This window comes from Nomia melanderi, chromosome 2 (assembly GCF_051020985.1).
Source record: "Nomia melanderi isolate GNS246 chromosome 2, iyNomMela1, whole genome shotgun sequence".
In the NCBI taxonomy this organism is placed as follows: domain Eukaryota; kingdom Metazoa; phylum Arthropoda; class Insecta; order Hymenoptera; family Halictidae; genus Nomia; species Nomia melanderi.
Window position 1 is genome coordinate 10846816 of NC_135000.1, and position 22646 is coordinate 10869461.

General features: G+C 38.6%; 3 protein-coding genes across 13 annotated transcripts; 2 read left to right on the forward strand and 1 right to left on the reverse strand.

The window, feature by feature from the left end:
• The first annotated feature begins 2961 nt into the window (after positions 1–2961).
• On the forward strand, positions 2962–10163 carry LOC116430730 (forkhead box protein J1-A). Of its 6 annotated transcripts, none has more exons than XM_076364730.1 (6): positions 2962–3945; positions 4067–5155; positions 5622–5778; positions 6479–6763; positions 7217–7395; positions 7850–10163. In XM_076364730.1, exons 4-6 carry the CDS (start codon positions 6526–6528, stop codon positions 8294–8296), a joined length of 864 nt encoding a protein of 287 aa, XP_076220845.1. In that variant the 5' UTR covers positions 2962–3945; positions 4067–5155; positions 5622–5778; positions 6479–6525; the 3' UTR covers positions 8297–10163. The 6 variants fall into 6 exon arrangements, with proteins under 6 accessions (XP_076220845.1, XP_031841110.1, XP_031841106.1 ...); XM_031985246.2 differs by lacking the exon at positions 2962–3945 and having other exon boundaries at positions 4025–4919; positions 5069–5155; XM_031985250.2 differs by lacking the exons at positions 2962–3945; positions 5622–5778 and having other exon boundaries at positions 4019–4919; positions 5069–5155.
• Positions 10164–10512: 349 nt separating this feature from the next.
• Rint1 (RAD50 interactor 1) lies at positions 10513–14479 on the forward strand. Of its 4 annotated transcripts, none has more exons than XM_031985268.2 (13): positions 10513–10677; positions 10827–10979; positions 11050–11288; positions 11560–11733; positions 12026–12160; positions 12230–12515; positions 12590–12815; positions 12893–13058; positions 13140–13305; positions 13374–13594; positions 13686–13851; positions 13925–14058; positions 14216–14479. In XM_031985268.2, exons 2-13 carry the CDS (start codon positions 10851–10853, stop codon positions 14397–14399), a joined length of 2226 nt encoding a protein of 741 aa, XP_031841128.1. In that variant the 5' UTR covers positions 10513–10677; positions 10827–10850; the 3' UTR covers positions 14400–14479. The 4 variants fall into 4 exon arrangements, with proteins under 4 accessions (XP_031841128.1, XP_031841130.1, XP_031841127.1 ...); XM_031985270.2 differs by having other exon boundaries at positions 10542–10748; XM_031985267.2 differs by having other exon boundaries at positions 10543–10757.
• Positions 14480–14508: 29 nt separating this feature from the next.
• On the reverse strand, positions 14509–22167 carry Wdr81 (WD repeat domain 81). 3 transcript variants are annotated; one of them, XM_031985266.2, is made up of 23 exons: positions 22019–22167; positions 21710–21958; positions 21481–21640; positions 21156–21411; positions 20917–21079; positions 20412–20825; positions 20124–20324; positions 19902–20047; positions 19633–19820; positions 18960–19540; positions 18440–18858; positions 18063–18356; positions 17849–18006; positions 17079–17762; positions 16830–17005; positions 16467–16747; positions 16258–16387; positions 15998–16172; positions 15563–15912; positions 15205–15498; positions 14988–15137; positions 14815–14921; positions 14509–14740 (listed from the first exon to the last, which is right to left on the reverse strand). In XM_031985266.2, the coding sequence occupies exons 2-23, from the start codon at positions 21923–21925 to the stop codon at positions 14509–14511; spliced, it is 5775 nt and encodes a 1924-aa protein (XP_031841126.1). In that variant the 5' UTR covers positions 21926–21958; positions 22019–22167. The 3 variants fall into 3 exon arrangements, with proteins under 3 accessions (XP_031841126.1, XP_076220842.1, XP_076220843.1); XM_076364727.1 differs by having other exon boundaries at positions 14988–15146; XM_076364728.1 differs by lacking the exons at positions 14509–14740; positions 14815–14921 and having other exon boundaries at positions 14988–15118.
• Between the last annotated feature and the right edge of the window lie 479 nt (positions 22168–22646).

Consider the following 22646-nt stretch of genomic DNA (forward strand, 5'->3'; position numbering starts at 1 on the left):
ATCGCAATGCTTCTCTCAGAATTTTTCAAAAGTGATGATTGTCAGAAATTTGAACTGTGATTGCTCGAGCGTGATTGGCTGAAAATATTGAAAAACTTTCGCGCCACTTTAACGTCGTATTTGAGTGAAAATTTCCAAGTTACTTTTCGTTCGAACTACTAGAAAGGTTGTGACGATAAATGATTCGTTAATATTCTCTTACCATTAATTTCAATTTCTGCTACGTTTGAATTGCCTAAACACTTATGAATCAGGCAAAATACAAACATTCGGAAATAGTCGATTCAAACGCGACATTGAAACTAAACTGTGAATTCGTGATCTGGAAATGAATTCTGCATGAAACATTAAGCGGATAGTAATAAGAGCGATAAAAATGAGATTATTGGATAGTAAGTACCTGCAATCCTATTGCCAATAAAGAATTTTTGTTGCTCGTATGACATCGATGACGTACTTGTTTCACGAATATCGATAGAACTACCGATGACGATTCACAATCGAATACCATTGAAACACGAACGAGCATGCCATGTGCTTAATTTTACTGTGCAGCCTGGCACATCGAATAACACGTCGATCGGGAAAATGATTAAACATCATAACTTGGACTAATCCTTGTCGTTGATATTCAATACGTCGGTGATTATGTAGCTTTTTCACAGAGTTACCCAAAATGGGGGCGCTACAATCTTGCATCGTTGGTATCGGAAACCTTCATTACCGATTCTTGGTTTTTCTAATTAACTCGTAAAGTGTAGACGAACTCGATCGGTAACGGATTACGATCGTTACAGAAGCAGAAAAAGTCTCTCACACTTGTTGTCAATTTTTAGGAACAGAGATTGTTTACGGATTCATAAATGGTTTCGCCATCCAGCGGCGAGGGGGCTAATTGTAGACAGCATCGATACTGCAGATCCACGGAAAAATAGTGCATACAAGTCCTGAGGAACAAGTCGGTAATGCCAATTACGGTGACAACCACGAAGCGTCATTCCTTATTTTACCCGTTGCAATGGTTATTTATGTGTTTTATAATATGCTGCCAAGTTTATTTACGATTAGGTAACGATTTCTATACATATGTACAAGTATGCACACTATATACTCTACATACATGCGTATGTAGGTATTTATGCAGCACTTGTATCTCTAAAGATCATCTTGATTTATTGTTACATTACAAACGAAACGAGTAACGATAGCGAAAGACGTTTTGGTAGACTTTTAACATACTTTCAAGTGTATCATCGTTGGCTTAGAATACCACAATATGTATGTATATTCGGATCGTTGCTACTGCTGCTGTGTTAGTCGGGGAATCAATTGCTTTGAATATTTGATGAGGGTACCATCGCTCTTCTGAAATCTATACTCGCATTCATGGCTATATTTGTAACTCGCCGGGGTAGTAACTAGCTTTTTAAGTGATCCATTGATATGTGTCCACATCATGTTTCATGCCATAACCTATAAACATGTCCTAAGAGTATTCGTCGACCCGAAATGGCCTCGGTTCGATCCAAGTACTTTACCAGGCACACTACTTTTCAAGGAAACAATTACACGTTCGAGTACTTTGGTACAAGTTTGCCCCTATATTATTGTAAACTTGAATATGTATATTATACATTTGCCAGAGTAGAAACATGAATGTTGAGAACGATTCGGTTCGGAAATATAATGCTTCTTTTCTGAAATCGAAATGCTGTAGACGGTACATTTTGTATCGAACCATCTGGAGCGTTCTCCTCGGAATGGCATGTTTCCCAAACAATCGGAAAGCCAAGTCTCTGGAACGTCTCGACAAAGACGTCCCATGTGCATACTCGAACGTATAAAATACGATGAAACAACGATTATACGTCTACTCGTTTGTATAGGTATGTTAACGAATTCACCTGATGGTTGACAACTGTATACCCGAAAACTACTAAAAAACAATCCCAGGTGAATTCCTTTAGAATGCTGTGCATTTTGTCAAGTTGTGTATTTATCGTTCCAAAGATCCGCAGCGGGGGTAGACGCGACAACTGTGTTTGTCGCTGTTTTTAAACCGGGCATGTGCCTCCAGCCACAAGAGTCAAGGTGTCAAGATGCTCGAAGAAACTTCGATCAAGGATCTTATTGTTAGCTTTGACGATTAATCACGCCGCAGTGAACCGACACTAAACGACGACGTTCTTGTTCGAGGAAAATCGGAGGCTCGCTCATAATTTGATAGTAAGTGTGTCGCAACAACGAATACTTCATTGAATAACAATCACTCGATAATGTTAGTTTGCTCGTTACACGAAGGACCGATGAAAGGGAAAACTGAGAAAAATAAAGCATCCTTCCGACAGTACTCAATAACGGTGGATAGTGATACAACGGAAAGTGATTATGAGTCACAACCTGACGCGGCTGTACGATCAGGGGAGGGTAGCAGGTGCAACTATTGTTAGCGCTGGTGGTACTGGTGGTGCTGCTGGTGTTACCATTACTGCAGGGGTAGCCAGCTGGGTAAGCCAGCAGGGGAACGGATGTTCCCAGGAGATTATTGATCGTGCTCGTAGATACTTCCACTTGCGGCTATATGTATGTACACGAGCGACGCAAAACTTTCTTGGAAGGTGCAACTGGATTTGCATCGTGTTTCTCCTTCTCAAAGATGTCCGACACAACCAATATACACGATACGATAATGCCTTGGGGATTTCTGAATACAGGAGTGAAGGTGAAACGCATCTGATCGATGAAATTCCACCGTTCTCCAACGAGAAGCTCGAGAACCTTATCGCGGCCGAATTCGACTGTTCGTCGTAACGTTCGCCGTTAACGAAAGAAATAGCGGAAAACAAGCGAAAGGGAAGGACAAATCGAAGAATCGGATCGCGTTCCCCTGTTCTTCCGGGGAAAGTGTACGAGTCATTCGGAGACAGTAATGCACAATCGTTATTTTCGACCCGTACCAACGGGCTACCGTTAATGGACGAAATTGATTACGCGATAAACATGTACAGAGTTTGAATATTTCAATCTTCCAGCATGGTTCTAGGAAGAGAGGGTTAGTCGAATATTTGGATAACGCCCCTGCGAAGGTTGCGGCGTACAACCGTACAAGGTGATATTGCGTCTGCGTTTCATGCGACTTTGTCAGGGAAATTTTTCCCTAACGATCCCGACGGACGCCAGCCAATAATAAACAGGGTTCTGAAATTTAACACGCCATTCTCCACGTCGTCGAATAGCTGTGCTTCTTTCCCCTCTCTTTCGCAGTAGGATATCGTAAGTGACGGTCACTGCCTTTCTGATTCGATCAATGAAAGTACCTTCACTAGAACGACTAGGTTCTGCGTCCACCCCTAATTTAGATCTAACCAACTGATTTTTAGCTATCCTTCCGATATTGATACACGTCCACCATTGATGACGGCGGCACGTAAAAAAAAACTGCGACAAAAACAAATGGAAAACGAATGATTTATGTTTTAGAGTATTTTCGATTACGGTTATCAGTCTATTTCTAGAAAATACTGTTGAAAACACACAAACGAAAAGGTAGGAATATAGATGGAAATTGCAGCAGTACGTACTCGAGTAACAGCCGACGGCCGAATAAGCGGAACTTGAATATCCTTCTCGAAAAATCGGGGCCTTCTCAAAGAACCGAGGGACTGTCTTGTGTATACTGGGTTAGTACGCAACCTTTGAATCACCGTTAATATGCATCAATGGATACGCTCCTGAGAAGAAGAGAAGCGCGATAATGATTGGCGTCGTTTAATGATTGTTCGACGAAGCTACTGAAATAGGTTGTTACCAATCCACCGGATCGTGTCTTTACCGAACGTACACGCAGTTATAAACATACTTGTGTGTGTAGATGCACGTAGATAAATACACGTATTAGCTGGAGGAACAGATTGAAATAACGAACAGGTGGATTACAATTAAGTAGTAAGCATGCATGTATGTGCTATATGCACACGTACACTCCTCTCGAAGGATGGCGGACGCTACGGTGTACGTTCATCGCGACGACAATGCGTAACGCGCAACGATGCATCTTATTTTCTAGAAGCTTTGCAGTACCTTCTGCCAGAAAAATTCTCCGGACGATTGTTGGCGACGTGCCGTTAACGATTCGCAATCAAACAAACATGGAACTTTCAATCAACTCGATCGTTCACTTTCCGTGCTTATTTCCACGCAAGGCAATCCTCCCGTTCAAACTCAAAGCCAGATTAGGAATTGTTCGCGGCAAAGGATAACACGATCGCTGTGTTGCGAATACAACGACCCGCCCATTGAATTTCATTCCGCCCAGAAGAGGAATCAGCATTGTTCCAACGAATGCTTGGGACAACGAAGTTTGGAGGAACATTCGGCAACGTCAACCATTGCCATGCCATCGTATTCTAAGATGCCAAGCTGCGAAAAAAGAAGGAAAACAAAGAGTTTCCATTTGGAATAGGCACTTAAAGGTCATCTCTGATTCGTGTTCCTCTTGAACTGGTGCAAGTTTATTTTTGCTTGAATTCATCGGTGATTCGAACGCGGAGGATGCATTTCCTAATGTAACTTTCGATATCCGAATTTACATATTTTCTGGCATAATTATGTAGTATCGGTAGAGTCGACATGCAAAGGTATGCAAAGACATGCAAAGACATGCAAAGACATGCAAAGACATGCACAGACGAACGAGACAAGTTACAATTTGATATCGATTTGACAAGGAAATTCTGAATGGATTAAATTGTTCCGTGGAACATATTTAAATATCGATACTTGTAGTTTGAAAGATTTCTACGTGCGCGACGACAAAAAGACTCTAAGAAAAACCTTAATGACGGACGCAAAGAGATAGGAAACGATTTTGTTCGGTTTTCGAAGCAACGAGAGCGCGTGTATGTTACCGTTACAATCAGGTGCGGCTTTGATTCTTCGAATAATTACCTACTCTCATCTACGATTTTTCACTTTGTTCGAAAACAAACTTTTCTTCGTAATACCGCCTTAAATGCAACGCGACTAATGCAAAACGCCCGAAATTCTGCCAAGAGTTTGTTTGTTTCAGTGGTTTGCTGGACGAATGACGCACGCGAGTAAATCGAGTAAATCGAGACAGGCATGGAAAAAGAAAAAGGACAACGAAAGCTCGGCGGTAAGTATCATAAATAAAGTACGCGAGGGTGAGGTCCGCAGTTTGAGAAATTAAGGGAGGGTAGAAAACCGTAGGCCTGAGCAACACGTACGTGCATATGGTCCACCTGCAAAAGGGAGCCAACACCTGTCCCGTGCGCCAACCACGATCCATGCTCTACGGCAAGAAACTAGATTCAAAGTGGGGGATTATCTGGGCTTTCGCTAACCCGTAGTAGTAGTTACATTCGAACGATCATGCGGTTTAGTCATTTTACCGTGTACGTCGATAGTAATGCACATATGAACGGTAGAATTAATAACAGAACGTGATAACGTGTACGTACACGAGCTATTCGATATTCTCTCGTACCTACTGAGATCAATTACGGGTACCGAGCTACTTTCATTCACTTGGACTCTGTCGGCTTTACGACAGAACTTGGACATGTCGTGCAACGTTTAAACAATGATTTTGGTGTGTCTAGTTTTACTTTTGAGTGTGACATATTCATCAGCTTGCTTAAACGAATCCGATTGTTCGAGTGTTTCGCAACGCGTACCATTTCAAATTTTCTCTGGAATCTCCTTCTGAAAGGACGTATCCCTGTAGCGCCCGCAACATTACATCCATACGTCGCGTCGGTGAGTTGAAATTCAAATATCTACGTGGAGCATTGAAACTGGTCGTTGTAATTTTTCTTTTTCTTTTCCTCGATCAATGACATGTATTCACATGTCATATATACCTGCACATGTACACGCATACCGCTGCCGCGTTCCTACATCGGAGAATTTCTTCAATCTTGTCTTTCGCGTTAAACTCGTTTCAACCTTTTGCATCAACGAACGGACGATTGTGCCATGCCCAGAAGAGATTATTTCTGTGCATTTGTCTACGTAGAAAATTCAGAACGATAAAGTCGAGCAGAAGTTGATCGAAGCGTTCTATCATTTTTATATTGAACGTCATTGGCTTCTATATCTGTGATATATCATAAAAACGAGGCTATTGTTTTATTATTGCATCTCACCGTTTAAATTTCTACATGTTTCTTTACTCTTCTTTACTCTTTACTCTTTACTCTTTACTCTTTACTCTTTACTCTCTGTACTCTCTACTCTCTACTCTCTACTCGTACATGTATCTACATAAATAAGTGCCTATGAAAAGTTGTTTCGCGCCCGTGTTTCCCTTTCTCTCTTTCTCTCTTTCTTCTAAAATAAATAAGAATGGGCACTCGAACTATTCCGTGCATAACGCAGCATAAATAACCAAGAATGTAGGTACATAAATACTTGTGCAGGTTTATGTACGTCATTTCATTGTTCGATCATTTCGCAGAGATTCCCGTCACTCGTCTTATACTTGTGCAATGAAAGATAGCCAAAATGAAGGCCGAGGTGATTGTCATTGAAACACCAATGGATTGTGGATCATCAGCTATGAAGGGAAATATACACGATGACGAGTACGGCGTCGAAGCAGAGTTGACGAGCCTTTCGTGGTTACAATCGCTCGATATTACAAGTGCTTCTAATTTACCAACACCGCCCTGTTCTCCATCCCCTCCGCCAGTAAATAGACAAGCAAGAAAAAAACTGTCCCCTTTGATTAAAGCTGAATTGGGTGAGTAAAACTGTCACTGCGAACCTCTCGGAATATTTTCAAATCAAAGAATCGCATCGAAAGTATTCCGAAGATTACCTATCGCTAGGCGGTACCAATACAATCAACGTATCTCATACCCGTGACGATTTATCAAAAGAATAAAAGGATCCTTCTTAGAAAATACATGTCCAATGTGTCCACGCGTAAGTTAAATTTACGTTAAATTAACGTTATCCCGAGGAATTCAAGTTTCGAGTCAACCGAAAAAATAACTATGTACATAAGTAAGCACGAACCATTAGAATCTATCGACCACAGAAAATAAATTGCTGGTAAACGAAGCAGCTGCGGAAGAAACACAAGTTTCATTGAATCAATAAGAAATCGGCCATTGTAGCGATAAGCATTTCATTTATATTACAAATTTATAGGAGAATAACTTACAACTTGTTACATCTTTCATTTGTATAGATTTAGCTGAAAATGCTGAAAAGTATCGAACCGATCCTGACGCGAAACCGCCATTTTCTTATGCTACGATCATATGCTTGGCAATGCGAGCGAATAATAATAAAGTGTCTCTCTCGAACATATACGCGTGGATCCGAGAGAACTTTTTATTTTATAAATATGCAGATCCCGCTTGGCAGGTAAGAAATTTCTGGGAAATTATGATTACGTAGGGTATGGTTGCTGAAATTGCACTCCGTCGGAGAAACGGTGTATAATGTGAAATGAACGAAAATGTTCATGTATGTATGCATGTACCTATATACACACCACTCAAGGTCCGACACGTACCTATTACATTTCAAATAAACGCGATAAAACTACGTAGTATATACCTCCGATATAATTTCGAAAAAACAACCGCTTAAATGCTACCGACTAAATGTGTCAAATGTTCCGAAGATGATAAGAGAACGCTTTGTCAGAAACGCTGTTGCTGTGCTATTCAATTGGAAACATAAGAGGTACGACTTGAGCGACCTTACCCTGCGTACAAACATGTATGCATTTATACATGTACAAGTAGGTACATGTGTATACTTGTTCGCGAGGACGTAAGGTACAGGTGACAATTTTTCATTATCTTTCAAACAGAATTCAATTCGGCATAATCTGTCGTTAAACAAATGTTTCGTTAAGCTGCCTCGGTCGAAAGGCGAGCCGGGGAAAGGTGGTTTTTGGAAGCTGGACTTGGAACGAATGGAAGAAGGCAGGAAATCGAAACGGCGCGCAACGATATCGCAACGTATTCGTGGAACGAAGAAACAGATACCGGTTACGAAAATGGTGACGAAGATGGTTACGAAAATGGTTGCGAACAATGCACAGAACCATTCTGTGCCACCCAATAGCTCCCTGTCCACGCTGTACGAGACTCCTCCTAGTAGCGTGTCTCCTCCAATTCCAGACTGTCTCTCAGAAATACCTGATTCGACGCAAGTTAGTTTAAGCGAAGACGATCTCACCGGCTTGTTAATTGCCACCGCGGGTTGGGATGAAAATCAATTGGATCTGTTGGATTCTCTTTTAGATACGCTGTAAAGTTTAGAGGTTGATTGTAGATGTGCTCAAAAACGGTGTCTCGTTTCGTACCAATATACCGAGTAAGACACATACTCATTTCAACTACGTATTCCGTCCATTTCTAGCTTACGTGTCTCTATAGAGTATAATAGTTTACGTACAATTCGCGACCGATCTGTGTGAATTGCTGGATAAATAATCTACCAGGCCTTACGGAACGTACAAATGTCTTTTGACAAAACGTAACCAAGTGATCTTTCAACTGTCGTGTACGTAGACATGTTCATCGTTGATACGCGATCTCCATTCCACTTGACCTAACACTTTCTAATAATAAAAACATACGTATCTACGCGTACGATATCTATACAAATCAAATGTATCGTAAAAGTAATAAGAAGAAATAAGAAGAAACGAAACAACTATATAACTTTCCATGATACGCGTCTCATTGTAAGATGTAAGTAATGATAATCCAGTCTGAAATTTCATTTTTTAGCTGTACAAGCTTTCGAAGCTTTCGTGCAAATTATTTTCGTAGATTTATCGTGACGTTACATTGATTACTTAGACTATGCGCGAGAGAGAGAGAGAGAGAGAGAGAGAACACACCAAAGAGAATATTTTTATCTAGTCTTGGTCCAAACTATTCACACGCTCAACCGTCCCGTTTCATTTCATTGCGAACAAAGCAATGTTCCGACTGTTTACATATGTACATACATATGTATGTGAGGGTATTCAAGTATTTACCCGTACGTGTATGTTTATTATATGCTTACACGATATGTTGTAATTATTATAGACGTAGTAGTAGCATAACACGTTTGCAATAGTTTGAATTCTTCTACGTTTTGAAATTCCATTCGTTTCTCGTAGAATTAGAAACAATCTGAATTTTCAATTTCTATGTCGCATCGTCAACGAATATTAACAGGCATTTGTATTTTTATGCACAAGCAATAATACAACGATTACGGAATATGTACTTACATATTATGTACAGAAGTATATGGAGAACAAAAGTACCGGTTTATTCGAAAAGTTTCCAAACAGAAATGAATGCGACATCTTCTTAGAAAATACCGATACCAATGTAGTACGTAAATAAGTATACATATATGTGCGTGCAAAGTGTCGCAACATGAAAAACGGTACCGCTTTCCGACGCGTAACGTTAGCGGTATCGTTTCAAATCTTCCGACATTCTCGCGACCGAGCAAGACGACGGCTTTTCTTTGCGGTTTCGAGCGAGAACATCACACCCTGTACTTGCTCATTTAATTATATAGACTTACTTACACGTGTACGTAATGCAGATTGACATCGACTACGTACACGTGGAAACCCTAATAATATCTCTGGTATATTACCTATCTGTCTACTTATATACGTATACTACGAGTCGGTATTTATCCATCTGCATACAGTGTCGCATGCAATTTTTATTTTCTCATACGGAGATCAAGCGCAACGAACCGAACCGAATGAATGTCGCGTACAATACACGTACTTTATATGTTTCGAGACTTTTCGAACAAACAGTGGAGGATAATACACACAGTTGTATAAAATGAATTTTTACTACACCGGATACGCACTTATCGTTTGTCCGAATAAACGGTTAGAAATCTTACCGACATGTAAACTGATAGTCTATACATAAGTATATATTGCATATTGTATTGTATAAGATTGGCATTTTTGCGATACAGTAATATGTATAGTGCCTTTGAATAAGTAACAACTATTTGCATTTCGCGATATGATATAGCATAAATTTGCCAAGTTGATTAATTCATACGGAGTATGTTTTATATTTCTGCTTGGAAGTCATGTAAACCCAAAGTGCCTTATAAGGAAATAAATTGTTTTACTTTCAAAAGGTACATAGATTTATCCTATCGTGCGAGTCCGTACGAATGAAACAAACGGAATTGATCAATAATTTCGATGAAATAACCATTACGGTTATTACAATTAAATAGCTTGGTAACAAATGTGTCTGGGTCTGTAACACGTATCGTGCTAGTACTTGTGTATATATTTGCGTAAACTATATTCTTGTGAAAAATAAAAAACGGTGCTTACATATGTGTGGAATAAAAACAAGAATACTTGGAAACTACTGATAAAAGCAAAAGATGTATCAACCGGAAGTTAAATGATTTCAACGGACACGTTATCGGATGTCGGTATATACATGTACACATGCTTCCCCATGCGGGCGCGTAGAGGTCTCACGGCGCGTAGGTGAACTCTTTTTTTTTTTTCTTTTCAAATGAAATCACATGTCAGTTGTCAAGATGCTTGCTTGTTGTCGTTCGTTTGTGCTCTATTAGCGTGCATTTATGGATTGTTCTGTTTTAGGAGGAAAAACATATGACAATATTTGCAAGGCAGGTGCTTTTGGAATCCATAGAATCCTCTTTGCTTTTCAAACCCATTGTCTTATGTAAAATTACTCAATGTACTTACGGTAATTCAATAATTGATAGGATGTAACGTAACCTCAAACTCGTTCTATCAAATTTATTTTGCACTTTAGATATTTACAGTGTAACGCTTCACTATGATTGACGTAAAGAAAAAGATAATACAAAAATTCAATGCCGAACTGGGTTCCGATCTGAAAGGGTTCGAAAAAATATATGAATTTCATCAAGGTCTTAATCTACAGAAAGATGAAATCGAAAAATCGGTAATACTTATATATGAATATGCAGTATTCATTTAACTTTAAACATTCCCAACGGCTTTGAACTTTACAGTTATCAATGGCATCCTCCGAAGCTCCTTCAAAAGTGAAAGTGGTGATAGAAAGCGTTGAGAAAATAGATACCACGTTTCAGCAGTTAGAAGAATCTTCTGCACAGTTTAGAAATGATATACAGAAAGCACTGCATGAAACTGATAAAAGTATAGACATGCAAAGAATTATTAACACGATAAGTCATTTGGATAAGACATTGGCGTATCTAAATTTCATAAAACACGTTGAAAGCATTAGGTAGACTTTTATTTAATAAGCAGTGTCTTACAACTAACGATTCGATCAATTCCCTTGAGTTTGAATGATAATTGGTCTATAATTTGGGCATTCCTAAAACGCGATACTTTGGAAATTATTTATTATTTCATCATCTACATTCTACATCAGTGTGTAGGTCAAATAAATTTATTTCATATTTTCGGTTATTGATTGATTCGTACATTGACGTTGACATTGACATTTCTTATGTTTCATGATTCTATGTAATTAACAGAGATTTTGCTTTCAGCGAAAAGATTCAAATAGCATTAGCAGCTGGCGATGATGAATCAACCGTGTCATTGTATACTAATTTTACAGATATTAGTAGTCAATTGCAATTATCTGCCTGTCATCACCTTGTGAGTTATGTAAGGGAAACACTTCACTTTTGGCACAACCTCATAAAGGATAAATTATCCAAGTATATTCTCTTATTCTCTACATTTTTTATATTTATATATGTATATATGTATGTATATATGCGCGCGCGCGTGCGTACACATCTATATAAAATCATTTTTCCAGAATAATTTCAATACTCTGAAAATATGAAAATACATTAAGAAATAATCCATGAAACGGTATTTTACTTAGAAATATATATTACGTATTTATGCGACACCAAAATGGATATTTTCAATACATTTTTATGAGATCCTTCATACTATGTACAGTTTAAAAAATGAAGGTTTAATATTTCTTTTATTTTTCAGAGAATACAATGATGTATTAAAAGCATTAAAATGGCCATTTTGTGGGAATAATTCAAATTCTTTAAACACATCTATGACAGACACTTTAACTAAATTTAAAATACTTACCGAATATTTATTACATTTACAATTACCGTATCCTTTTTAATTCAAAAGATTGTTTCCGCTTTATCGATACTTTTTATATTACATCAAAACACATAGTTACTCCTTAATAGACTGTCGCAGAAAAGAATCTATTAAACCAGTGGTCACTTCAGTGCTGTTAACAGATTTTGCACCAGTGAGTTTGCCAATTTCGCTACTGGTACGGCCTCTGAGACAAAGGTTTATATATCACTTCACAGGTACTAAATTAACAAACCGACAAGATAAACCAGAATGGTTTTTTACTCAAATATTAACATGGATTAAACATCATGTTCAGTGGATACAAAAAAACGTTCAACCAGTAGCAAATTCAATAGGTTTCAGTCACATAGACATGAAGGTACTATAAAAATATAAATAATTTTAGTGAAAACTTTATATATATAAAACTTTATAAATTATACATACACGCAGGTAGAATTCATGCAAAGTTTGGTACAATTGGCTGTTGAAAAACTTCATTCGGAATTATCAATAGTGCAGTACGATGATGCCTTATTCGCTCATTTGGTGGACGAAGCTTTAGGTTTCGAAAGAGAATTGAGAGAAACATTATTCTATCCCCCAACGCAACCAGCCACCGTTTTCGTCCTTACCCAAGCCCATGTTTTCGTAAAGTGGATTAACATGGAAAAGAAATGTAAGAACACAAAATATTTGTTACTATTTATTGTCTACCGTTTAATCGCTATCAACATCGGTGTCCTAAAATGTCAGATGCTACCGAGAAAATGGATGCAATTTTAAGTTCAAGTACTGCTTGGGAAAAATTATCCAGTTCTGATACCGATGATATGAAAGTAACCGAATGCGCGGATGCTTTCCTTACGCTTCTTACAACGATATCCGATAGATACAAACACTTGCCGCAACCAGGTCATAGGTGTGTAAATTATATATGTAATGTAATGTTATTAAAGGTATTGATAATTCCAGTGATTTCACCGTTTACGTTATTATTCAGATTACAGTTTCTTGAACTGCAATTAGAATTGATCGACGATTGGAGAATAAGGCTACTTCAGTTATTACACGAAACCAACGAAGACCCTTTAACATCCCTTATGCCGTGGATTCTCAATACTTTACATTACGTTGCGACCGTTTTAGAGGAATGGGGTGTTACAGTGGTAAATATTTGAGAAATAATCAAATTATCAATCAAATTGCCGCATTACTAATTTATCTGTGTTTGCAGCATTTCTTGCAACTGTATTTCTTTAAAAAACAATTTGAGGCGGTCGAATCAGCGACATCGGAAGGAAGTGATATTAACGAAACTATGGACGAAGTGGAAGGCTCTGTGTTCGATGAAGCAGTTGCTCTCGTCAGAAGGTTAGAAAAGGAATTGATAAATGAAATTAGCGATGCTGTAGCCTTAGACGTTAAAGCGAGAAGCAGACCGTATAGAACGGACAAGTAAGTGACGATGTTCCCATTAAAATTCGAATAATAGATTCGAATTTAGCAAAAACTTTAGTTTATGTATTCCAAAATATTACGTACGTAGATGGTTCGCCATGCAGTCCGCCAAGGAAGTTGTTTCTTTGTCAGTTACTCCGAGTGGATACTCTATGTTTCAAGAATTGGCGACCCAACTTAATCAGTTGTACAACACACTCGCGTTACCCCTATTCAATCAGGCTTGGAAAAACTTGGCCTTACAACTCGATCAAGTAAGACAACATTTGAAACGTGTAATCAACATTGCGTACAGCATTAATCTAGAAAGTATCGTATCTCTTACAGTTCCTTTTAGAAGAAGTTATTTTGGTAAATCATTTCAATAGAGGCGGTGCGGAGCAAGTAGAATATGACATTTTTAGGAATTTGTTTCCATTATTCGGCTTATACATCAATAAGCCAGAATCGTATTTTCCACTGTAAGTATACACCTGTGTACTCGGCTACGTATGCAAACTCCACGAAAATAATATAGCGATAAAATATCAAGAATCTATATTCTAAGAAAATTGCATACACCCAAGTGTCTAAACCACTCGAATAATTAACAGAATGAAGCTTTTAATTACTTTCTAGAATTAAAGAAGCATGCATTTTACTAAACATTCTGTTGGGTTCAGCAATGTTATTACTCGAAGCTTTAAACAGCAACGATGAGTCTATGGGAAGAGAGATACTAGCGGATATCGGCGTTCATAAAATGTCTCCTAAACTTGCTTTAAAAGTACTCGGAACGAGAACCGATATCGCCTACATATAAAGAGATATTCTTTTATGTAGCGAACATTTATATAATCGAAGTTAATAAAAATGTACAATTTTTACTTGGATTTACATACATACTTGTCTAAATGATTCGTACGTAAGATTTAACAAATTAATGTAATACCGCCATTATCTGCGCCTAATAGCAGCAACCGATTAAGGGGAAGTATCGCCATTGTAGTGAGAAGTCCTTTAAAAGTATCGGATTTTAGTTTCGACGATGAAAATGCGGTTGTCGCCTCGATAGACGTAAATACTCCCACACGATTTGCCGTTGTTCCTATAACCAGTTCTTGTTCGTAAGTGGACATGCAATGAACCGGCTCGGTAGCTCCCCTAGAAAATGATATTTAATTCAATAATAATGGAAAAGATTTCCAGGACATTAACAGGTTCCAACTACCACTCACTTCATATGGAATTTCAGTTTCCCATCCACTGCGCTCCATACAGCGATAGTCTCATCCAACGAAGAACTAACTATAGTGGTTTCATTTATCGTTTCCAATTGTAGTATCTAGAGAAAATATTAAGCGTGAGTGTTTCAGATTGAAGTAATTAACGATACTTTCGAGTAACTCACTTCGCATTCGTGTCCTTTCCAAGATGCTATGATAAGACCGGTTCGAGTGTCTAAAACTGTTAAGAAACCCGATGCTTGACCTAACGCTACCCAGTAACCGCTAGGCGCTACCGCGATACATCTGATCAAACCTGTTGGATTCACGGACACCTGTGAAAACTATTTATTCTCAATTTCGACCGTATACAACGTACTTGCGAACAAATAATACACGCACCTTCATTTCGTTGACATATTGAAAGGTTCTGCAATCGATAACTCTCAGGGTAATATCGGTTGTTCCCGCAAGTAACGTCGTAGACGGAGAGGGACTCGCTATTAACGTGTTTACAGGCACAGGGCGAGAATTTTCTGGACATCCGAGAAGAGATCCCATGAAAGGATCCCAACAGTGAACCGTGCCATCGCAAGTGACTACGTATCTTAGCGATTCCAGAAATGTAAGAGCGAGAATGGACTTTTTATGCCCGGTATAAGTGTACTGGCAAGACGAAACAGTATTACCGTCACCCTACGAATCAAACTGGACGTGTCAGTATCGATGCTAAATCAATTGCGATATCGCTATTCATTACCTGACTTCTTAAACTCCATAACTTTACAGTCTTGTCGCGTCCACCACTTATAAAGCTGTTTTCATTATCCAACACGTACAAACATCTAATACTGTTCGTATGACCGCTAAACGATTGAAGTTTTATTTGCTTTATATTAAATGTCACATCTTTATCGGATCTTCCGATTTCATGTTCCCAGTACGCCAACCAATTCCCTCGCAGCTGTCTTCCAGTATACGAGGAATTAGGTTCTCGATTTTCCGTCGTTGTAAAATCCCCGACACTGTTCTTTTGTATCGCGAATCTATTTCCCACTACCGCTACATTTCCAAAATTCGAAACTTCTTGATGAACTCCACCTATACTGTCTGTCGTGTGACAATTAGTATTAATCGGAGAAGAAACGCGATTACTTTTACAGATAAATTCGGCGAACAAGCAAGCTCAACATACCAGTATTGGATGTGTTCATTTTGGTATCTTGTTCATATTTTTGGCACAAATGATGTATGTGTCCATAATTTTTAAGTATTTGTTCCATCACTTCGGTGTCGATACACTTATAAAACAGCGTGTAGGTTTTGTGCGCAAATTCTATTGTAAATACTGCTTTCAATTCTTCGAGTGCCTGAAAGTGATTAAAAGTTTGCTACAAACACCCGTCTCGGTACGAAACAATTAACGCGTCAAGTTTCATCCGGATTTGAGAATACTTTATTTTTCTGATAATCCGATATGTCCATATTTTCTATAACCGGCGGAGAATAAGAATCTGCGACATCCGAATTAAAATTTGATTGGAATCCGCGAGTATCTTTGCTCTCCTCGTTCGCTCCTTGCGTCCTGGCGAATACAGAATTATTTCTATCGTGTTCGTGTGCGATTCAAACGAATAACGACAGTAGAGAACGGACGCGATTACCTCGACATCTGATCGGTCACAGTTTTCTGACTAATTTCATTCTTCGAGCCTCCTGTAACATTCGGACTGAAAGATTTTTCGAAAGCTAAGAACAATCGCTGAATAGGAACTGCCAGATGATTTTTTATGACAACACTTCCGAGCCGTAAACTGAACATAAATATAATCTCCAGGCATTTCTCTGCCAGCACGGTGCGGGCGACTATGCCATTAGGGAAAGTAAATTTTGTAGACGACAATATACGAACCGTGGGATAAAGTATCGTTTTCACAACTGGCTCCTGTACAAACAAACAAATGAATTTCTTACTAAACGTACGTTTCTTCGTGGCTGTGAAAGAGATACATAAAGAGGAATCGTACGTGAAGGCAATCCATTAAAGTTGCATCGTTAAGGTACGTCGTGATATGATTTAGAAGAGTCAAGCACGAAATCAGTCCTCCCTCTAAATTCTGTGTCAACTTTCTTTTGCAGAGAGCTATTAATTCGACCATGTGTGCAAAGTATTGTAGCACTATAATCTGTTCCCCGTACAAATCTACAACGTGTCGAGTTTTCATTGTAACACAGGTACGTAGAATGTAGAAAACGTTTCAAGCAAACATATTAACCTGCAATGGCTGTAAGCGATTCCAATACTTTCACAGCGTTACGGTCACCAACCAACACTTTTTTACTCCAAGTAACACCTTGCACGGACAACGCGGTATTATCGATTGCCGTTAAATTCTCTTCTCCCGTGTAACATAGGGCGAGCATTCTCAATAAATTTCGTGACAGATATCTAGCGGTGAGAACGGGGCCAAGCCGATGAGACAACCAAATAATAGATCCTGCACTCATTTCCGAAGTTGTACATTCGTTCGATACAGACTTTTGATAAATCTGATCTATTTGAACATCTTTATGTACGCAAGTATCAGATTTAGCGTCATCCGTTTGTAACATCGTGGAATGGTGTTCTTCCACGTTATACATTTCCTCCACGTTGCTCACGGAATCCATAAATCCATCGTAAGAATCGTTGTATAAATATTCTTCGTTGGACGTTTTACTTCCCACGTTGCATCCAGCATTGCTAAATTCCATTGCCAATTTATTTCGCGAATTGGATGATTTCGGTATAGGAATCGTTGGCGATTTAATCGATCTGAGCGGTGAAATTTTGTTTCCCTCTTCGTTTAAATCATCGCCAAGGTTCAAGTTCAAATCTATATGCAAGTCAATATCGTACGCTGCACCAGAATTCATAGGAAGCCTAGAAGAATTGTCTTCCGTGTCCATGGCAAACATCTCTGAATGTGAAATTGACAAGTATTTAGCATGACGAACTACTCGTATATTACTTTCGGTACAAATAGCCACGTTTGCTGTCAACAACCTTCGACATCGTTATCGGTCAGATTCGTGTTCTGCGTGTAATCGGTTGTCACAGGACCAGGCGACAGGGAAATATGTTCCGAACCGGCGGAAGAATCTTCGTCCAAAGGTGATAAAATTCCTTCTCCGTCGGTAGAAATTTCATTCAAGTCGCAACTCCTGTACAAAATGATTTCACGATTATTCGGGAATTTCTATTAAAGAATCTCTCTTACTTAAGATTGCCGGTTTTGTGAGTACAAGTCGAAGATCCCTGTACATAGTCTCTGTATCCTCCAACTGCCTCCACCAGGGGCGTAATAAAATTTTCCAAATAGCGACGTAAACCCATTCTTACGGTAAGTTTTAGCAAAAAGTTTCTATGATATAGACGCGTAGTTTTAAATTTTGCAACCAATCCAGAAGGTAGTATGTCAGCGTATAACGAGTTATCCATGAAGGACCCGTATTCGTATAGCTTCATTATAGGCGAGAGGAACGTCTCTGCAGTATCTTTGGGGCCCAATGCTCTACAGGGAAACGAGACAAAGAAAGAAAGAGAGAAGCAAGTACAATTACGAAATATATGTCGAGTACAACAATGTATACTCACTTGGCGATAGGATCGAACAAATACCAAGCAGCTAGAACAGCACTGTAAGATTCTTCCATTACTTGCTGTATATGAGGCATTATCAATTCCAAGGCTTCTCTGGCAATTCCAATGTGGGACAAAAGATGTTCCAATTCCCTGGCAATTGCTTTAACTTTGCACTCGCTGATTTTACATAAAAATCTCATTCTCGTTTTAACCGTAAAATCTAAATCGTCTTCCGACTTTATTATAAAATTTAACTCGCGTACCAAACTATTGTACTCTTGTAACATCTCTACGATATTAAATAGATATTTATAATATTTGGAAAATGGCAATAAACTTCCAAAAAGTATCGGTTGAAGAAATTGGTGGGCAGACGGTGGCGGTAGACCCATGTTAGTAATGGTCGGATAACGGAAAGGTGTGTCCATTGCCTACAAAAATTGCACACTTAACCAAGTGTAATTGTTCGAAATTTCGCAGAGTGTACGGAGAAATTAGACAGATTAAACGGCCGTATGTTAATCATACTTACATCCACATTATCGATATTGTAACTTTTCGGCATAATGTCAGCTTGCAACAGTAAAGCAACCGCGTTTCTCACACATTTCGGTAAACTGTCGGCCGACATTCTTAAAATATTTAAACACGCTGCAAGTCTTTTCGAAAATGACACCTTCTCCAGATTCCATGTAGCTCGAAATTTATTGGACAAGAATATTTCCACGATTAAGCAACCTAGTATTTGTTGTTCTTTAATACGCCCACCAGCCACAATTTGTTTGTAATTAACGCACGACTCGTGCAACTCGATTTCCGGCTTGTAAACTTGAGAGCTCACTTTATTCATAAACGCGTGCATAGTTTCCACTTGAGTAATGGCTGCAACCGGATTATAGTCTTTTGGAAGATTTATCGTTTGATTGGCGGATTTCTCTTGTTTGATAATATCTTCGGCAGACAGCAAAGAGCCTCGAGATCGACTGAGCAATCGACTTAAAACCAAAGGCGACGATTTAGACGGATTTAACATTGAGCCGGGTATTTCTTCCTCCTCGAAACCGGAGCTGTGACCTTCGTCGTCGCTACCTCTATTCCCGCATTGATCGTTCTCTGATGAACATTGTATCGTTATTAACGAAAATAAAAACGAAAACGAAACGAAACGCAAGATATTTCGATTACAAACAAGTTTATAAACGTACTATGCTTATTCAGCACAAAAGACGAACGTAATCGGGGTGGAATTTTAGACCAATAAGGCGAAGGAATAATCTTTTGGGGGTGCGGTTGCGTAAAAAGTTGAACAACCCCAGAGTTGGTTAAACTCGTATGATTATCAACGAGATGCAAGCAAACGTTTTTCGATTTGACCGCAGCTGAGCCAGATAACCTGTCGAATAGAAACAATTGATAACCGTGTAAAGGAATTTCCCGAGCAGTATACTCTCGCGAGAAAGAATTCTCTACATACTTGTAACCGAAAGTTAAATCTATCCAATGATGTAATCTCTCGGACACGTAGAAACTTTCCAAAGCTTCTCTGTGTTTCTCTATAAAATCTTCCGGCGATGTTGCCCACGCGGGAATTTCTAGATCTGGTAAATCTTCGTGAATAGACTGTAAACGAAAGATCAGCGGAACAGACAGAGTTGTACGTTTTCTTACGAATCCGTTTTCATACGTTTCGAATCACCTTGAAAACGTTGGGATCGGAAAAGAATTGCGGTATGCACTCGTCCGGACTCCAGTCGTGCAATCTCTGTATAGATGCGGGATATTCTCCTGGAACCCATTGCGATCGTACGTGTTTGCATAGAACGGACTTGTCGTAACGTCGCGAGAGATAAACGTAATATGTAATTTCCGACAATACGTCCGAAACGTGGTGACCTACCTACAAATACGAATACGATGTTCATAATCTAAGGTACATAATAGAAGTTCACGTAGCAAACGATTCATTGGCAAACGAGCGTCATACTTCAGTAGACTGCGAGTCAAACGTTAAATCCAATTGTCTGTCACCCTTGTTTAATCGAAATTTCGATTTGGTTAAATCTCGCCAGTTGCCACCGCATCTCGATGTAAAATCCGTGACCCAAGGCATCACGTGATGGCAACTGGGATCTCCGTATCTCCTACCAGCCATATTGTTCAAGGCAGTTAAGTAATCGTAGTTGCTAATACAATTGTACACCCACATTTCGCATAATCTCTCGATACTCTCATCGGTTCCAAACGCAGAATTTCCTTGCAACATAGCGCTCGATGAAATTATATCGGCATTTTTTTTGTACACACTGAAATTTTTCCATTTGATCTCGTGATTAGTAGAAACTTTGTGAACTGGATTTTCAGGTTTTATATGTATATTATCATTTAATTTTGGCAATACCTGTGATGAAAATCCGTGAAAACTGTTACAATGTCAATCAAGAAACTTGATCGAAGAACGAATAGTTAGATAAAAGTATTTAAATATTAACCTGAATAGTAAAATTATCCATAATTAATATATCGCTAAGGGTAACTTCACCTAAAACTAGTCCACGGTCGTGTAAATCTTTATACAATTGCAACAGTTGATAGACTAAAAATAACGATTTTCCGTGACTCATATTTAAAGCGGCAGGACTATACATGACACACCTTCGATACCATGAAAAACGTGTAATAGACAAATATATATAGTTAACAAAGTATCAGAGTACGTAGGGTCACTTACTCACGAAGAGAATATTCCGCGATTTGTTCGTGCAACGTTATAAAAGCGGATGCCGTTTCAATAGCGAACAACGTTGGAAGAAGATTACAGTGCGCCACGGTCGTTACACCGGGTAAAACGGATAAAACCAAGCCATTTTGAATTTGCACCAAACTACAACCGTACATTCTTTGCAATACTTCTTGCATGATGGAGGTATCGCTTACGTTAACAGTTATATTATACTGATCCTTGTGTTCCACACAGTTCCATGGATCTATTCACACGTACGTCTCGTTATTATTATTACATATTAGTAATCGAGTAATTGTCCAAAGATACTCACTATAATACTTTTTGTAACATTCTTTCCACGAGTTACGGTAATTCGTTTCCATAACGTAATGTAATAATTGGGAAAATGTCAAGTCGGACTGCGTATTCCTATCCGTCAAATGTCTTCCCCTCAGGAGCGGTATCGCGTATTTATGCTCTTTCTCGTAAACCTACAAATATTTGTTTCTTATCGGTACAATACCTCCAGACAGTACAGATATATTAAAAAATTAACATACTTTGGCATATACTCTGGTCCAATTTGGACCCAATTCTTCCAGAATGGGTTGTGCTGCGATTTCATCTTCCGTTAACTTGTCATGATTGATAAATGAAATTGGACCTATGGTATGTAAATTGGTTACCCAGTTTTTATGTACAGTCAAAGAAATTCTTCCATCCGATAGTTTCATATATTTCACTGGTATATGTAGATCTTTTTTTATCACATCCATATTTTTCCTTATTTATATTGATCAAACGGTAACCTAAAATGCAAATTTACTTGACAAAACTATAGCAGATTCGTTAGAATTGTTTCAAGTTACCTTACGCAAAATATATTTCCGAGATTCAAGTATTTTTATCAGAGGCTTGTAATTCGTATAAACATTGCGTATAAAGTCACTTTCCCATTACTCGCTATTTCCAAACATAAACATTGTCAACGGACTTGATCAAAGAAGCGAAGCTTCCGAACTGAAGTGCGAAGTAGGCTGAAATTTCTATACCTATACACATATGTACATACGTAGAAAGCATGCGACGATACTTGCCATTTCCAAACGCATCCAAGGAAAAGCGGAAACAGCGCCTGCGAATAATCTACAATAATTTCTTTGTTATCACATTGTACAAGTTTTACCGTTGTTGTATCAAATATACATATCGTACACGTACACCTCCTACAAGTTATCCCTGTGCGTCTAAACATCGATAAAGAAGAACACGTGCGTACGTAGAATACGACGCATTTTATTGTAATTCCATGTCTTTAATTATAATTAACTGAAAACATTTTCATTCGCCTAAAAGTCCACAATCTAATAATACTAATAAATATATAAGCAGCAAATAGAATAGTAACGCACATACATATAACGCAAATGCAATCGTTACGATACAAATGTACCATAATTATTAGTCACGTGATTTCAAAGTAATCGTGAAACGTTT